General features: G+C 41.6%; 1 protein-coding gene across 3 annotated transcripts in view; it reads right to left on the reverse strand.

The window, feature by feature from the left end:
- LOC148357725 (sodium- and chloride-dependent GABA transporter 2-like) overlaps positions 1–17,374 on the reverse strand; it is a 22,474-nt gene continuing 5,100 nt past the window's right edge. The window contains exons 1-14 of one of the 3 annotated variants that reach the window (XM_088345997.1): positions 16,942–17,123; positions 16,743–16,877; positions 13,228–13,368; positions 11,913–11,988; positions 11,702–11,834; positions 11,481–11,615; positions 10,693–10,796; positions 9,880–10,004; positions 5,467–5,579; positions 5,262–5,399; positions 3,852–3,954; positions 2,380–2,480; positions 498–668; positions 1–421 (exon numbers count right to left, since the gene is read on the reverse strand). In XM_088345997.1, coding sequence (XP_088202123.1) covers positions 317–421; positions 498–668; positions 2,380–2,480; positions 3,852–3,954; positions 5,262–5,399; positions 5,467–5,579; positions 9,880–10,004; positions 10,693–10,796; positions 11,481–11,615; positions 11,702–11,834; positions 11,913–11,988; positions 13,228–13,368; positions 16,743–16,877; positions 16,942–17,101 — 1,740 coding nt within the window. In that variant the 5' untranslated portion in view covers positions 17,102–17,123 and the 3' untranslated portion in view covers positions 1–316. Of the gene's footprint in view, positions 422–497; positions 669–2,379; positions 2,481–3,851; positions 3,955–5,261; positions 5,400–5,466; positions 5,580–9,879; positions 10,005–10,692; positions 10,797–11,480; positions 11,616–11,701; positions 11,835–11,912; positions 11,989–13,227; positions 13,369–16,742; positions 16,878–16,941; positions 17,124–17,374 lie in introns of those variants that run through there. The other 2 variants (XM_088345998.1, XM_088345999.1) reach the window with 2 other exon arrangements.

Genomic DNA, 17,374 nt, shown 5'->3' on the forward strand with positions numbered 1-17,374 from the left:
ATTCTGCTTACTTGAAACAAATTACTTTGGAACTATTTACATCAATAAGCTGTGGTGTTTAAGTTCCAAAAGTAAGAAGTATGCCACCACATGACCAAGTATTACACTTAACTCTTGTTTAATCTACTCCCATTTAATTTTTTAACAACACAACATGAACACATATTGTATAATTGGTTCATTCTCTTCCACAATTTCCACCGGTTGGTCAGTGATGGCAAGGAAGAAGATAGGGCGCTCCAGAACTACATAGCTAGCCGAACAAAGCTTTAGCTTTTTAAGAAAGTAAGAATTTGTTCATTTATTGTTGTATTTTTCAGAATAATTCCAGATAATCCTCAGTGATGTGTTGCAGAGCTGTGTCTTCCTTGGGGGTCTGCGAGCAGTCAAGCGGCTCGGGCCAGCACAGGAGATGGAGACGCTAACAAAAAAATATAGGATAGCAAGGACAGATTAAACCATTTTTAGATTAATTGTGAGTGATAAACTGGGCCAACCTGACTGAGAGTTCCGGTGGCAGAGCTTAACTTGTACAGGGCCCAGCCTGGTACTAGCAGGATGGAGGAGAGGGCGGCTAACCAGCCCAGCACGTAGCCCCAAGTGGGGTAAACGTACCAGCGGTTGAAAGTCAAAGGCTGGTACTCCACTATAGAATATATAAAAGAGCCCTGCAAATAAACAAGTGGTGAGTAAGCTCTATTTGTTGTCATTACACACAGTAATTTGTTTGTGGTAAGTCACCACATTGTGTGTTTTGTTTTCAGCAACAGGATGCTCAAATGGGCACATTCCTAGCCCCTGCAGCTATGTGGTATGGTTTTGTACAATAAAACCAACAGGGTACAAAAAACAATTTGGTTCCGGAAAAGCTCGATTGAAAACTTGGGTATGTTTGAATCAAATTCCTGGATTGTTTTTCCAGGAAAAAAAAACACACTAAAATGATACTTTGTTGTTGTTGGTGGGTTTTTTTTTTTTCAACAAACTAACAAATTGGGTTATTTAGTTCATAACACATGAATAGGAATGTTCTGATTCATTTAAATAAACCAATAATTAAATAAATAAAACTATTTTATTTACTTAAAACCTTGACAAAATACAATTTTAATCAATCAATAAACCTAAATAAAAATTATATATATATATGGTGTTTCAAACATTTACATATACATGCCAGAAAACACCCCAATATGGCAGATTTGAATCACTTATGCAAAGAAGAGTAGGCAAAAATCCCTCCACAGCATTGTGAAAGACTTGTTACCAATTATGGTAAACATTTGGTACAAGGTGGTCCAACTCTCTACTAGGTTCAGAGGGCAATAACCTTTTCACATAGGTTTGTATTTTTGTTTTGTGCCTTAACAAATTGACATTTCAAAACCGTTTCAAAACCTTTTGTATTTGTATTTCCTTGGGTTGTTTTTGTGAGATAATGAAATTGGTTTGAGGATTTGAAACCTTTGTAAGTGATAAATGTGCAAAAAAAAAAAAAAAAAATCTGTCATGATTACCGATGTGAATTACCTGTGCCCGCTCATTTGGTGCCAATTGCCGCGGGTTTTGATTGGCTCTGTGTCATTATTTGAACCCAGTCCTGTCAGTCCCCTGTTCTCAGTCCGTCTGCGAACCTCTGTGTATACAAGGCAAACCTTTTTCGACCCTTACTCCCACCTTTCCCGTTTTTGCTCCTGTTTGTTTCCAGCTACGACCTGTTTTGATCCCGACCACATCGGCGCTCCCGTCCCGAGTTATGACCCGTTTTTGATCCCGACCACGTCTGCTCTCCTGTCCTGGCTTACGACCCATTTCTGACCCTGACAACGTTCTTGCTCTCCGGTCCCGGTTATCGACCTGTTTTTCCGTCCCTGACATCGCCCATCGCCCGCTACGAAAGATCCACTTCCGTATTCGGATCACAATCCGATTGCGAGAGCGACTTGCTTCCCGCGTCCAGCGAGCATCGCATCGCGGGCGCTGCCCTTCCTCTTTCTTTCAATAAAATTGTGAGAAAATGTTACGCGATTGGGTCTACCCTGTGTGCTGGCCGTGACAAAATCAGGAAGGGGGGAATACTTTTTCCCGGCACTGAATGTGTATTTGTGTGGTGAATAACTTTGTTGAAAAAATTTGAAAAGATGATGACAAGAACAGTACGTTTCTGGTGTAGGTTTGGTGTTTTTTGGACTTCATTAGTTATTTTCTGTTTTTGAGTGTGTTGTGTGGATATGTCTTGGAACGAAAGAGAAAAAACTTTAGCATGATCTCGGTAATTGGAGATTAAGATGCAAGTTTAGATGATGGCAGTTAAATGTAAAAAAAAAGGAGTCCGATGAACATATTCTGCCTATGAGCTGACACAGAAGTCTGACTCACCAGTGAAACCAAAGGGGTCAGATAGCGCCAACAGATTTTGAAGACGGGGTTTGCACGCTCGCCGGTCATTTCTGCTATGATGCCGCACAACCGCTCTGCTCCTTCAAAGCCAACGCAAGGAAAAATAGCACATTATGAGCATTGATCAGAATGACTGAGAATTCACTGGTTATAAACCAGGCAGCTAGGCCTTCATTTTCACTAATAAAACAGATTGGTCCATTCTCTTAGTTTTCCCTTTCACCTAAGCAAATAATCTTCTTTATATTTGTCCTCTCCATTCTTTGGTAAGGGCAAGGGAGCAATTCCTCTATAAAGTATGAACGTACTTAGAAAAATAAAACAACAAAATCTTTAAATAATTTGAAAGGTAAAAATGAGCTTACTTCCTGCTACCACGCAATTACTTCAATGTAATGTATGTGACAATTGTTCATATTTATGGGGGGGGCTTTTGTTTTTCAATTCCACTCACCTGAAAAAGTAACATTGGGACTTGTTACATCAATAAAAGCTGCGGTGTTTAACTTGCAAAAAGAGTTAGTATGCCATCATTTTTGTTTATTCTTCCTCGTCAACAACATGACATAAATTACGGGTATCCAACGTGGTGCCCAGTATAAACAGCTGAGGTGCACGCAGACCTTCTCTAAAAATAGCTCACCTGTGCTGGGTCATTGTGATAATCTGGTTAAATATTTTTTTTTAATGGTTTACCGAGTCTATAAAATAATAATAATAATAACTGTAATGATACATTTTATTTTAAAGCACTTTTCTGGAAACCTAAAGGTGCTTTACAGAGAATAAAATCAGTGATATCAATAAAAACAGAAAAAAAGACAAAAGAAAAAGAAGTACAGTAAAAAAGGGGGGGGGACCATATGGGGCAGCTTATGATGAGTAGGCAAAGTGAAAGAATGAGAGGGTGGCTTCGGCCCTTTTTCCCAAAATTAACCTGCTAATAACACAGAAACGACATAGTAATAACATAAGTTGTTATCTTGGAAATGTATATCAAACTGGGGCCCTTTGCGCCAATATCAGTAACTCTCAGCTTGAAAAAGGTTGGGGACCGCTGCCACAAACACATCCACTCACCAGTAATGCAGAGGGGGCGTGACTTGGGAGAAGCTAGGGCACTCCTGACCTAACTTTGTGAAAGGGGCCTTAGCGCCCTTACTTTTTCACCTTCTTCTATGTTTTGTGGAAGAATTGGACTTTCTTTTCTTCATCTTGTACACATCTTGCAACAGTCTGTTGCCAAATTTGTTGTTTTTAAATATTTTAATTGTTTTCATTATACTGTTTATTGTACAGTTTGCGGTACTTCAAAAAATCTATCATACATTTTAAAGTGGAGGGGTAGGTGGAGTAATGTGATTAAACTTTGGTCTCATGTATTATGAAAACAGCTTGGCTGAAATGTATAAAATCCGAAGATATATTTGGCAAATAAGTTATTAACATACCAAATATCCAACCGATTGCCAAACTCTCAAACACACAGAGGAAGAGAATGCAGGCCCCGTTGCAAGCGTAGTAATCAAAAATCTGGAAGATGTACATTCCTCCCTAAGGACGACAGATGTGCATAGTAAATAAGTCAATATCCATGTAATCATTTAACTCTTTCATACTATTATAAGATAACTAACATGCAATGAGTTAACCCAGGCGTGTCATACAGACGACCAACTGCCCGGATCTATGATGATTTACTCCGGCTTCCCTCAAATTTCTAAGTATATTAAAAAAGAAGCAAGTCTCTTGCTCATTTTTATCTAAATGATTTTTTTTTTAAATAAATACAAAGCAAGTGCTCCTTCTCGCCGCTAGAGGACAGTAAATGTGTAAAAGAGCTGACGTCCAGCAAAGCTTTTATCCATGTTTGGGACGACTGTACCTATCTTTGAAAACAGGTGTTCTCTGTGATGAACAATAATAAAACAAAGCAGTGCTCAAGGTTAACAAACACTTACATGACATTGTTTAAGGTGCTGCTACCCAGGATTTGACACCTGTTATTGATGCACTTGTAAAGGCAAAAATATGCCAAGATTTAGGAGCCTGCAGCAGCAAGTAATAATAATAATAATAATTTCCTTTGTATTGTCATTCTTTGTAAGAACGAAATGTCGATACACCTGACCCGTTGTAGCGAGCCGATGCAGCCGCAGCCAGCAGAGGGCGCCGCCATTTTACCAATGTTATAAGTAGACGGCAGGAGTGCAATAAAAATGCAATAAGTGCAATAAAAGAGGGGAAAAGGTGTGATTGTACAACAATTATTTTGCGCAGATAACTAAAAATAGAATTTGCCTGATTTCAAATTAAAGACAATTTTGTGTAGTATTTTTACAGCTTCAGTAGGCCCAGTCTGGTGATTATATCTGATGTTCTTCCCCTTTCATTCCTAAAACTTGTATTTAGTATTTCTTTTTATTTATGTCGAAGCAGTATGACAATTGAAGCAAGCATGTTTGTTTTCATAGCTCCTACTTGAGTTTGTGTACTGTGGTGAGTTGGTTCAGATGTAAAACTGCATTTGTTCAGCTGTTAAAATAAACAATTTGTGAACACATTTAAGGCCAAACATGAAAATTATTTTTTTTCCATTGTGAATACATTTGTTGCGCTTAGAAAAGATACCTTCTTAACCGTGATGAGAATTCTTATCCTAGGCTGCAATATCGGCTCTATGATAAAGATTGGAATGAAAAACCAAGCTTTTTAACTGATCCAGCCCACCTGAGAACATGATATCTGTATACGCTTCAAGCTAAAATGAGTTTGACATGCCTGGGTTTACCCAACCCAAAAAGGTTCATGATTTTTGACAGCACGGATGGATTCCCGGTGACAGCAGCCGGCGTTCCAACCTCTGTGACCATGATGAGCTGTAGGAAGAAACACATGACGCAGAAAAGCAGAAGAAAAGCTTCCCTCCTGCCCTTCCGCCGCATTTCTTTTGGGAACACGTCCGTCACGGACGTCATCACCACCTCCATGGCGACGAACTGCAAAAAAGACGAATCCCTGAGTTCTTTTCCGAGCGTGACACAAAATTAAAGGTGAACATCAAACCTGCGTGTCGAGGCCGAGGAGGAGGAGCATGATGAAGAAACATAAGGACCACACTTGAGGCAGCGGCATCATAGCAACCGCCTGAGGGTACGCGATAAATGCCAGGCCTGGACCTGGGACGAAACTATATCAGTTTGGATCGTTATCTCAAGAAGGTAAAAGCCCATTTGGTGTTATAGTGTGCAGCATGTCGGCCTCAGGAGCCGAGTTTTACCATTTGAATCCTGGTTCTTTCTATATTACAAAATGGGCATTCGGTTTTGGTTGATCAATGCCCCTTTTCCACTACACGGTTCTGGCCTTCCTCGCCTCGCCCGGCCTTTTTTGGTTTTCCATTATGAAAAAGTAACCGGTTCTTAGTCCCTGGGAGCCCGGCTTAGGTACCCTCCCTGCTGAGGTTCTGTACCTCGGACCGGGGACTTAAAGCGTCACCTGCGTCACTGCCGACCAGCGATTGTTGCGCTACGTTGGCGCACTGCTGACCAATGATTGTTCAGAAAGGCTAGTAGAGAAAAGAAGGTTTAGTTCATCCTCCAAGGCATTTTTAAAACAGCGTTGCATGTTTATATTTTGCCGCAACAAACACTATTTTAAAATGATGGCTACCGCACGAAATTCAGCCCTGCTGTCTTTTGAGCAGGTGATTTTTTTTCTGAACTTCGATCTGCGACGGACAAATCCAGCGAGGACTCGATGGGGCCACAAGGAGTCTGAAGTTGTACCAGCAAGTCTGCTTCCCGTTCGTCCATTGTCTCTTGTCTGAGTGGAAGTGTGCGTGTTCATCTGTTTTTTCTTGCCAGAGATTTGAGCCAAAGATTTGCGTCAGGTCATGTTTATTTGTATAGCCCTTTATCACAAAGAGTCTCAAAGGGCTGCAGAGACCACAGATTTTTGCAAACCACGGACTATTATGACACCATCCCCAGATCTAAAACCTACACGAAGGCAAGGAAAACATCAAAAACCTCAACATGAGGAAGATGAAGAAACCTTGAGAGGGGACCGCACATGAGGTTATTCCAGGATGACCAGGCTGCAATGGATTTTGCAATAACAAATAATAGACAGATAGTGTCAACATAAAATATAGGTTATTCATATGTTATAGAATAGAAGTGTGTTTTAGGCTTAGATTTAAACATTTCCACTGAGGTTGCAGATCGAATCTCAGGGGAAAGAGCATTCCACAGCACTGGGGCCCGAATGGAGAACGCTCTCGAACCTGCGGATCTCTTCTTGGCTCTTGGGATCACTAGCGTCAAATATGATGCTGAAATGACGTCAAGACGCAGCACCGACCTATAATGGAAAAATACCTGGAGAGAGGTCGGAGAGGCCGAGATAAGCCGTATGAGGCCAGGCGGGCGTAGAAAGGCCAGAACTGTGTTGTGGAAAAGGGGCTTAAGTAATTTAATTTACCATGGATATTGATATTAAATCCATTGTTTTATACAGTGCAGTCAAATGCAGCTTTACATCTGAACCAAATGCAGTGTGGTCAAATGCACAGGGGTTAAAGAGTGATGTATTTACCAACTTCTAGTTGACTAACATTTCCTAGTATCTTAAAAATTTAATTGAAGGCTTTTACTTAAGAGTTTGGGTTTTGAAGTATGGTTTTAGGACTAGTGTCTGAGTTTCAAAGTAGAGTCCTATTTTCTAAAGTAACTTACGTGTTTCAAGGCGTTTCAGGGTTTTTAAGTGGGTTTAGGCTTCCAAAGTTAGACCTAAGGTTTGGAAATATGTTTGGGGTTTCAAAGTTGTATTCTATAGATAGATCTATGAATGGACATTGTGTATTATTTGACCGCTAGATGTCGCTGTGCTGTGTATAGCAAATGAAAACAAGTGCTAGAAAGCGTAATGAAGATTATCTGCCACGCTTATCCTCAGTAGGGTCACAGGGGGTGCTGGAGCCCATCCCAGCTATCTTTGGGAAGTGGGCAGGGGACAATTTGGACTGGCCAATTTATGGGGAGAAAATGCAACCTCCGCACAGGAAGCCTGGTAAATGGATTTGATCCCATGACCCCAGAACTGTGCCGCGAACCACTCATCCGCCGTGCCGCCCTCCAAACCATACCGTTTTTCTTCAAATATTTGTGCCCAGCCATTCACAAGGTTTTTATTTTTTCGGAGTACCCGTAGCAACAAAATGGCTGGCATTCATATCTACTCCCTTCAGGTTAGCCTCAGGTTATGTAAAACGAATACAAATTTAACAAAATATATTTATATGATAATTTATGTATGTTTAGGATTGTATTCAAATCGATAGTTATTTTTTATGTATGATATTTTTGCTACCGGGCAGCACGGCGGTGCAGTGGTTAGCGCTTGTGCGGCACAGTTCATGTCATGGGAACCTGTCGTGGGTTCAAATCCAGCTCCAGACTTTCTGTGCGGAGTTTGTATGTTCTCCCCGTGCTTGCGTGGGTTTCCTCCGGGCACTCCGGTTTCCTCCCACATTCCAAAAACATGCATTTCAGGTGAATTGGCCGGTCCAAATTGTCCCTAGGTGTGAATGAGCGAATGAGTTGTCTGTCCCCGTGTGCCCTGCGATTGGCTGGCAACCAGTTCAGGGTGTCCCCTGCCCACTGCCCGAAGATGGCTGGGATGGGCTCCAGCCCCCCCGCGACCCTAATGAAGATAAGCGGTACGGCTAATGAGATGAGATGAGATTTTTGCTACCGCTAGGAGGCACTAAATAATACAAATGTTCCTTTATATAATAATAATAATAATAATAATTTCCTTTGTATTGTCATTCTTTGTAACAATGTACACAGAACGAAATGTCGATACACCTGACCCGTTGTAGCGATCCGATGCAGCCGCAGCCAACAGAGGGCGCCGCCATTTTACCGATGTTATAAGTCTTAGGTATGACTCGGCCGAGGCGCGAACCAGCGACCTCCCATATGACACTTAAGTGTGTGTTTTTTAAGTAGAACTCAAAAAAGGGGATTAGGGCAGGGTTTTAAACTACAGTTAAGTTTACATAGTTATGTTTAATGTAAGAATTTAATGGTTTCAAATTAGTTTTGCTGTTTCATAGTAGGGTTTAAAGTCAGGTTGAAAAAAGGATTGGGTAAGTCATTTGTTTCTTAATTGGAGTTTCAAAGTAGACTCGGGATTACAAAGTTAAAATAAGGTTAAGGTTTTAAAGTGGAGTTCAAAGTAATGGTACTGTTTAAGTGTTTTACAGCAGCTTTGGGGTTTTTGAGTAAAACTTAAAGGGATGGTTTCAAAGTGGTGTCCATGGATCAAAAAGGGCTTTAAAACACCCAGAGGATTTCAATCAAGAAAAAAAGAGTTAGTTTCACATCATAAAGCTACACCTTTTTCCCAAGAACAATTGCCCGATCCTTTATTCCAAACACACGTTAATATTACTAGAAAAGCTTTTTTCCATCTTAGCAATATTGCTAAAATTCGCCCGATGGTGTCCCAGCCTGATGCTGCTCGATCTGCAACCTAGGTGGAACTGTTTAAATCTAGGCTTAAAACTCACTTCTATTCTATACCTTATGAATGACCAATATTTTACCCTGACAGTATCTGTGTATTATTTTTTATCGCAACATCCGTTGCAGGCTGGTCATCCTGGAAGTGGGATTACTTCATGCTGAGTTTTTCCTTGCCCTCATGCAGGTTTTAGATCAGGGGAAGGTGTAATAATAGTCTGTGGTTTGCAATAATCTTTGCTCTGTGCAGCCTTTTGATGCTCCTTGTGATTAAGGGCTATACAAATAAACATGACTTGACTAGTTACATGAAACCTATGCGGCCGAAGGAAACCAACACTTTATTGACTGATGATGTTTGCTATCTGGAGACTAGACCCCATCCAGAACACCCACCCCCTAGACAGTTACACCATATCCACTTGTCATGGTTGCCATGGCGCCCAATTGGTCCCAGCCGTGTGGTGCCAGGTTCTGTCACAGTTGCCACGGCGACCAATTGGCCCCAACGTGTGGCGCCAGGTTCTGTCACGGTTGCCACGGCACGCCATTGGCCCTGCCCATAGACACCAGCTGAAACGCGTTGACTGATTGCTCCCTGGGAGTACTTAAACACTGTCCTTTGAGTCGTTTGTTGTCTAAGCGTCTGCAAGACTTCTGTTAAACTATGCCAAACCTGTGATTCCCAGTTTTGCCTGTGTTCTTTTGCTCCTGTTTTGTCCTCGCCCTGAGTTGTTTGATTTTGACTACTTCCTCGTGGCGATCAATCTACTTCCGCGATCAACGATCCACGGATCGAGTGTACGCTCATTCCTCTTCTCCCCAATAAACTGTGAGTAACGTTACGCGTTCTGGTTCTGCTTCCTGTTTCCTGTTCTGGTTCGTGACACCCAACCAATGCATCTTATTCATAATAGGATAAACCTTAAGTTCAGTTCAAGTTTACCTGATTCGGCCACCTCTGCAATAGGAACCCCTTGCTCTCTAGCCATGAATCCCAGTACAGAGAACACGGCAAAGCCAGCTACGACACTGGTGCAACTGTTCAGCAAACACAGCCACAAGCTGTCTCTGCAACACAGCAGAGATAGGTTTGACACATGCTGATTAAATATATTCGTGTAAGAAACAAGAAATAAGTTAAGCCTCGAATACCCTCCCATGTTTTCATGTTTTTTAATTTATTTATGTTTTAATAGTTTTTATGTGTGTCTTTTTTCAACTTTTTCAGTTTATGGATTTTTTCTTCTTCTTTTTTTTAATTTTTGGGGCAAATAAACAAATATCGATTAAACACCACACAAATACTTAAAAAAACAGGAGAAAACAGCTAGAAAAACTGGAGAGAAAAGCAGATTATAACAGTATAAAAGAAATAGGTTTAGACCCTAAGACCCACTCATATTTGCATGGTTAAAACATCAACATTTTAATTTTATAATTAGTTTTTGGACTGCACCCAAAGGATAATACTAAATGTAATTTTCAGAGTTTATTACCAAAAAGTGAAATTTGTTTATTTCATTGTCTCTATACTTTTTAATAGATTTTTTTCTACTTTATATATCCTCCAACAGTAGCTAAATAAGTTCAAATTTTAGGAGTAGCTCATGGGATCGTAGGTGCTGTTCAACACCAAATTCAACATAAACATAAACGTTAATACATATGCTTCTTTTGGCATTACTGGAAAACCGATGTGCCTAATGTGAGTGTGTCTGTGCAGGCATGTGCCTTGAAGCTTTACTGTGACACCAACTTGTAGCAATTGTTTCTTCGGCTGTTGTAACTGCCCAGTACGTTTAGGGTGCCCACACCAATGCTGTACGAAAATAAAATCTGCGAGCCAGCGTCCAACCACACCTGTTCGAGAAGAAACCTGCTGCCATTGAGTGTGTTTGGTTTTCATCACAACTTAAGTACTGTAATCCCTCATTTTATGCGGTTAACAGGGACCAGAACTCCCCAGCAATATGGAAAAATCTGAGAAATACATGGACTCTGCTGCAGCCGCATGGGTGCAGTTCATTTTAGGCAGAAATAACAGAAAAAAGAGTCATGATGCATGACATGAATTTATTCCCTTGGCTCTGAGGAAAAGTCAACCGGGGATAGTTGGTCGCTGCCACAAAAATGCATTTCATTTTAGGCCTTCCGACAAAATTGCCCTTTGCCAGTCCCCGCTCACAGAGATACAGTGTTGGAGACAATGCAATGCGTCCACGCGAGTGAAGTTCATTCTAGGAGACATAACGGCAAAAAAAGAGCCGCCAGGCCCAGCAAAATTGCCTTTTGACAGTACCCGCTTGCAAAAATATGGGATTGGAGATACTGGATCGCAGCCGCATGAGTGGGGTTCCCTATTTGGTGGACAGAACGGCCGAAAAACAGCGAGGCCCAACTAAACTGCGCTCTGCCGGCCCTCACTTGCAGCAATCAAGGATAATAGATCACTGAATATTTTTCAACCTGCGATGCACAGAGGGAGCGAAGTACTATGCACTAAATAGTGAGGGATTACAGCCATTTTATACTGTATAATCCTACTTGAGGGTCTGTGAGTCGCCCCAACTCTGGCAAAAGATAGAACTCCACTCCTTGTCTGGCTCCGGGAAGAGTGAGTCCTCGTATCAAGAGGATGAGGAGCATCACGTAAGGAAAAGTGGCAGTGAAGTACACCACCTTGACAAGAGCAGGTCACAAAATATTAGGGGATGAAATTACGCACCTACACTTTAAAACATTACATAAAGTTTCTTGGACTTCACCTTTCCGGTCGATTTGACTCCTTTCCAGATGCAGAAGTAACAAACAACCCACATAGCCAGGAGGCAGAGAAGTACCTCCCACCTGATGCTGCCAATCTCCTCGATGCCCCCTGAGATTTTCAACACACGACGTCTGCAAAAGTTGAAAAAGAAAACATATTCTTTACCACCCAAAATGTTCAATGATGTGATATTATTTAATCTTCCTTACTCCCAGAATTCTGTTGCTGCTGAGGTCCCTCTAGTGTAGTTGGTGTGGTTCCTTATCGCAACATCGACACAGTTCGCTGACAGAATGACAAAAGGTATTCACTCATATATGCGCATAATGTATAAAACGCTAGTTCGGCCACCACTTCTTGCCGTATCGTGGATTTAGGCTTTTTCTAATCCCATTTGGGCTCTCGCAGGGGTTGGCAACCCAAATGCTGAAGGAGCCATAAAGTATAAAAAGAAACCCCAACAACATAAGTTCAAGCCACAAAAAAATCAAATCTTTTAAGGTGGAGTGTGGCATTTGTATACTTAAAGCTACAATCATGATTTTAACCCAGGAGTGGCAGCAGAGTAACACGTGATTTGCGTGCATTTCTTAGACGCGCCCGGATAAACTCTTCTTTTTTATCTTTTTAGGGGTTTGTTCCACACCGACCAGGCCTAACGAATTAGGATAAAAGCAGAGGCAAAGGAAAATAAAGCATAAGGGCGCTTTGAACTCTGTTGGATATTGTTAACAGATACCTAACAGGGAAAGTATTTTACTTTCAACTTTTTTAAGGGCACTTCAAACTACGCATTCCACCTTTAAATAAGCTCTATAAGGAAGGAAAACACACTGATTATACTGTATGTACTCTAAATTCATTAGAAAACATCAAGAATGTTTGTGGGGCGGCACGGCAGCTGAGAGGTTAGGGCGTCTGCGGCACAGCTCTGAGGTCATGGGCTCAAATCAAGCTACCAGCCTTCCTGTGTGGAGTTTGCATGTCCTCCCGTGCTTGCGTGGGTTTCCTCCAGGCACTCCAGTTTCCTCCCACATTCCAAAAATATGCATGTCAGGTTAATTGGCCGGTCCAAATTGTCCCAAATTGTGAATGAGTGAGTTGTCTGTCTATGTGTGCTCTGCCAACCAGTTCAGGGTGTCCCCTGCCCCCTGAGACAGGTGGGGATGGGCTCCAGCACCCCCGTGACCCCACTGTGGATAAGCAGATCATGAATGGATGGAAGAATGTTTGTGTCATTTATTTTCTCCTAACGAAACCATATCATTTTCCATTATCTCAATTTTTGCAAAAGCACCAGGGAGCATCTAGAGAGGCTCAAGAGCCACCTGTTGCTAAGCCCCAAGCTATCATGACACATTTAATGGTATTATAGATCAAAGGTGCCATCAAGTAGATGCAACCATACATTCTTGGTTGAAAAGAAAATTTAGGCGGCAAAAAAAAATCCAGAAAAAACCCGGCAGCTGTTAAAAAATACCTACATAGATAATAAAAATATAACATGTGATATATCAACCTCACCCGTGTTCCAGTAGTTGTCGCAGGTGCTCCAGGGCAGAGGGGAGTTAAAGGAGAACAGCAGGTAGAAGAGAGTCCAGGCCAGAATAATAATGTAGGTCATGCAGCTGTACAGCAAGATCAGCTGCCCTCCGTAGCCGATACCTGACATACAAAAACACCTTTGACTTAAAAAGATTTTCTTTGGGGTTAGGCGGGTACCTGGCATTCGTGCAGATATCTGCCTTTTTTATAGTATTGGTGCAGATATCTGTAACAGCTGCCTTCTAGTGGCTATTAAACAATCAGGAAAATTAAAGGAATGGTCAATTCCCATTAAATAAATATCTCATCTCATCTCATTAGCTGCACCGCTTATCCTCAGTAGGGTCGCGGGGGTGCTGGAGCCCATCCCAGCTATCATCGGGCAGTGGGCAGGGGACACCCTGAACTGGTTGCCAGCCAATCGCAGGGCACACAGGGACAGACATCTCGCTCGCTCATTCACACCTAGGGACAATTTGGACCAGCCAATCCACCTGAAATGCACGTCTTTGGAATGTGGGAGGAAACCGGAGTGCCCGGAGGAAACCCACGCAAGCACGGGGAGAACATACAAACTCCGCACAGGAAGTCCGGTAGCTGGATTTGAACCCACACAGGAGGTTCCCAAGACCTTAGAACTGTGCCGCACACGCACTTACCACTGCGCCACCGTGCTTAAATAAATATAATATTTAATAACAATATCTTTGCAGTCATGTGAAAAAAAAACATCCACCAAATTTGTGTTTCGTTTGTTTGGCCCTCAATGGTTTATTAAAAAGTTCATTAACAGGACATTGTGTATTATTTAGCTCATTCTAGTTGTAGAAAAAAAACTTCATTAAAAAATAGATTTTAATGATAATTAAAAATACACAAAATATCACATAAACATATTATTAATTATAGTTTTCAAATACTTGTAAGTTGAGGAATTTGTTTTCATTTGACATTCTTCTGTAGATGGTTAGTAAAAGAAAACTTTATAAATCCAAGAGTGTGTCTTGATTAAAGTATATTGAATTATCAACAATGGTAAAGAGAATTCACTTTGTAGTCAACCCTTAAAACTATGAGACGGAAAATGTTTTTCCATTCTGTTTCCCTGATATAATGACCTGAAACTCTAATATGGTGCTCCAAAAAGGCAAGACTAGTTTTGTAAAGAATAAAATCGCTCTTCAGTGTAATTGGTTAATCAATTATTTGTTCACATAATTTATTAACCACGCAATAATGCTATACAATACAGTGACATTTAGTGATCAAATAATACAGTTTGTCCATTTAGACGGAAATCGTTTTTTTAAATATCGTTTCTTTCATGTAAAAAAAAAAAGGAAAATGTATCACCAAAATTCATTATTGGGCAATAGCAATTTTTTCTCATCTTCCTGAAAGCACAAAAGCAAATTAGGAGATCATTTTGATTGCTCAAAACTTTATTTATATGTATTTGCAGTGTCTCGTGACAAAAAGTTACTGGACACCATGGCAGACAACTCTGAAAAGTTGCCAGCCATAAATGTCATGATTGCCGATTCAGAGCACCTGCGACTGCTTAATTGGCGCCAACAGCCCGGGCAGCTGATTGGCTGATGTACTTTTTTTAAACCCCCGACTTCCAAGAGATCCCTGTCAGATCGTTATGCGAACCGTTGCTCCCAGCTCGGCAAGCTCTTATGTCAGACTCTATTCCTGCCCTGTTTTTCTCTGCCTGATCCTCAATGCTAACCTGTTTCCGGACCTGACTCTCCCCCGTTCTGCCTGCCCGTTATCCGATCTGTTTTGCCCCGCTACCTGCCTGCCTCTTGTTGTCGACCTCGTTTCCGAACTTGACACCGCCCTTGCTCTCCAGTCCCGGCTAACTACTTGTAACACCTGCCTGTCTTCGACCCTCCTCACTAGACACGGAAGTGCCACTTCCGCATCTCCTGCTCCCCTTGTCCGTCAACCATCGGATCGTGGAAGCAAGCCCTGCTCTCCATCTTTATTAATAAAAACTGAGAAAACGAGCGCTATTGGGTGCTGTGTCTGTTTCTGGTCTGTGACAATAAAGTTGCCTGCCCCATTTTTCACAACTTGAAACACAATAAGATGACTCATCGCAAAAAAATAAAACATTGTTGCAAAGTATTAAGGCTTATCAGAATATATAACAGGAGAAGACTTTAAAATTAAGTTTATTATAAATCTACCTATAACATTCATTGCATGTATATGACATCACTGTTTTCCATCTGCCATCAGTATGTACCTGTATTTACTCATCTTCATTTGTGTAATGTTGGCGTTGCGTCGTCTGCTACAAGCCACGTGAACTCCTCTTTCCACGATGCTTTTAATGTACGTTTACGTTTTGTAGCGTCATACATTTTTGTAGCTTGTTTTGAATATTTCTTCTGGGGCTGAGGTTTTGGCTTGATTCCTAAACACTTATCCATTTTTCTTGTGTTCTCTGAGCGTCTACTTTGGAAAATGATATGCAAATGCCTTGACCTTATAACCCTCGGGAAAGTCCGGATGCATAAAGTTATTCGATGCAGGCTTCTGATTGGCTGCCGAGCATGCAAATTGCCAAACAAACCGAAAACCCGAAATTTCCAAACCGAACGAACATTTCGAAATCGGAATAAAGCAAACGTTTGATTTTGGAAGAAAAAAAGTTTTGCGGGTTTTTTTTTTCTTGAAAAAGTTGTCGGCCACCCGGGCAGAGACATTTTGTAAGTTGTACGCCCGACGTAAAAGATACACGCCCCGGGCGTCCGGGCAGACGTTATTTGGTATTCAACAAACCTAATTTCCTAACGAGGCCTAAAAAATCAGCAACATAATTGATGTTTTGATTATTTATACCTGATAGGTATCTCTTGTTAAGGAATATTCCAAATAATGTATTCATTAATTTTCTAGGCACTTATCCTGGTGAGGGTCTTCAGGGTACTGGAGCCCATCCAGGGGAGACCCTGAACTGGCGACTAGCCAACCACAGGGCACACAGAGACAGACAATCATTTATACACACACACACTCCTGGTGACAATCTAATCTCGGGAATTGACCTGCATGATTTTGGTACATGGGAATGCCCAAGGAAAACCTACTCAGACACGGGGAGGACATGTAAACTCAACACAGAAAGGCCACAGAGAGATGGTCTTTAACCCAGAACCTCTGAACTGTGAGGCATACATGCTAAACAGTCACCTGCCATGCTGTCTATTCAAAATCATGATACGTATTTATATATCAAAACTGCCTCTAGATAATGCATATGCAGCACGACTCAATTGTCACAGAAGATTCATATAGACAGTATATATCACAAAATCAAAATGCTGTCCCACCACCAACTATTGTTTAGTGCTGTTAATGTTTGCCCAACATTTCCATTCGCGTAACATTTGGAAGTCCGTTGGTAATGTGTCACTCAATGTGTCTTGCACTTAATGAACTGTCCTAAGTGACTAAAAATGGCAGCTTCACCGGCCCACCTTCAGCCAGCGGGCATAATTTCCTCCAGCAGGTGATGCCCCCCTGTTGGGTGTGCTGTCCCACTGCCGTTTCCAGAAGGAAAAGTGGCACACCACACGTCACTGCAAACACCAGGTATGGCACCAGGAATGCACCTGTGTGGTTAACACACTGTTGACACTAGTGCAATTTTTGGAAGAAGTAACCAGCCATGCTTACCGCCTCCGTTTTTGTAGCACAAATACGGAAACCTCCACACATTGCCCAGACCTACAATGTTCCCGGCAACGGCCAACAGAAATTCCAACTTGTTTCTCCAGTGTCCTCTCTCCTCAAGCGCATTGTGGCTGGAGTTAAACATGCGCTTTTTAACCCACATTCCCTAAAAACTCAATGTGAAGGCAACCTTCCTTGTTTCTACGCATACGGGAATGGTTGTCCTGTTTTACTGGGAGGACAAAATCTTACTTAGTCACATAATGAGCAACCAGCTGAGCAGGTAATCATTTCCCAAAAAAAAACGGTGTTATTTCTGCAATATTCTGGCCTCATCTCTTCATTTAAATATCCACCCATTGATTAGAAAGGGACAATTTGGAACCTGACATGCATATTTTTGGAATGGGGGGTGGGCCGTGCAGACACAGGGGAT

The sequence above is a fragment of the Urocampus carinirostris genome, chromosome 10 (genome assembly GCF_059441175.1).
Source record: "Urocampus carinirostris isolate Australia breed hairy pipefish chromosome 10, RoL_Ucar_1.0, whole genome shotgun sequence".
Taxonomy (NCBI): domain Eukaryota; kingdom Metazoa; phylum Chordata; class Actinopteri; order Syngnathiformes; family Syngnathidae; genus Urocampus; species Urocampus carinirostris.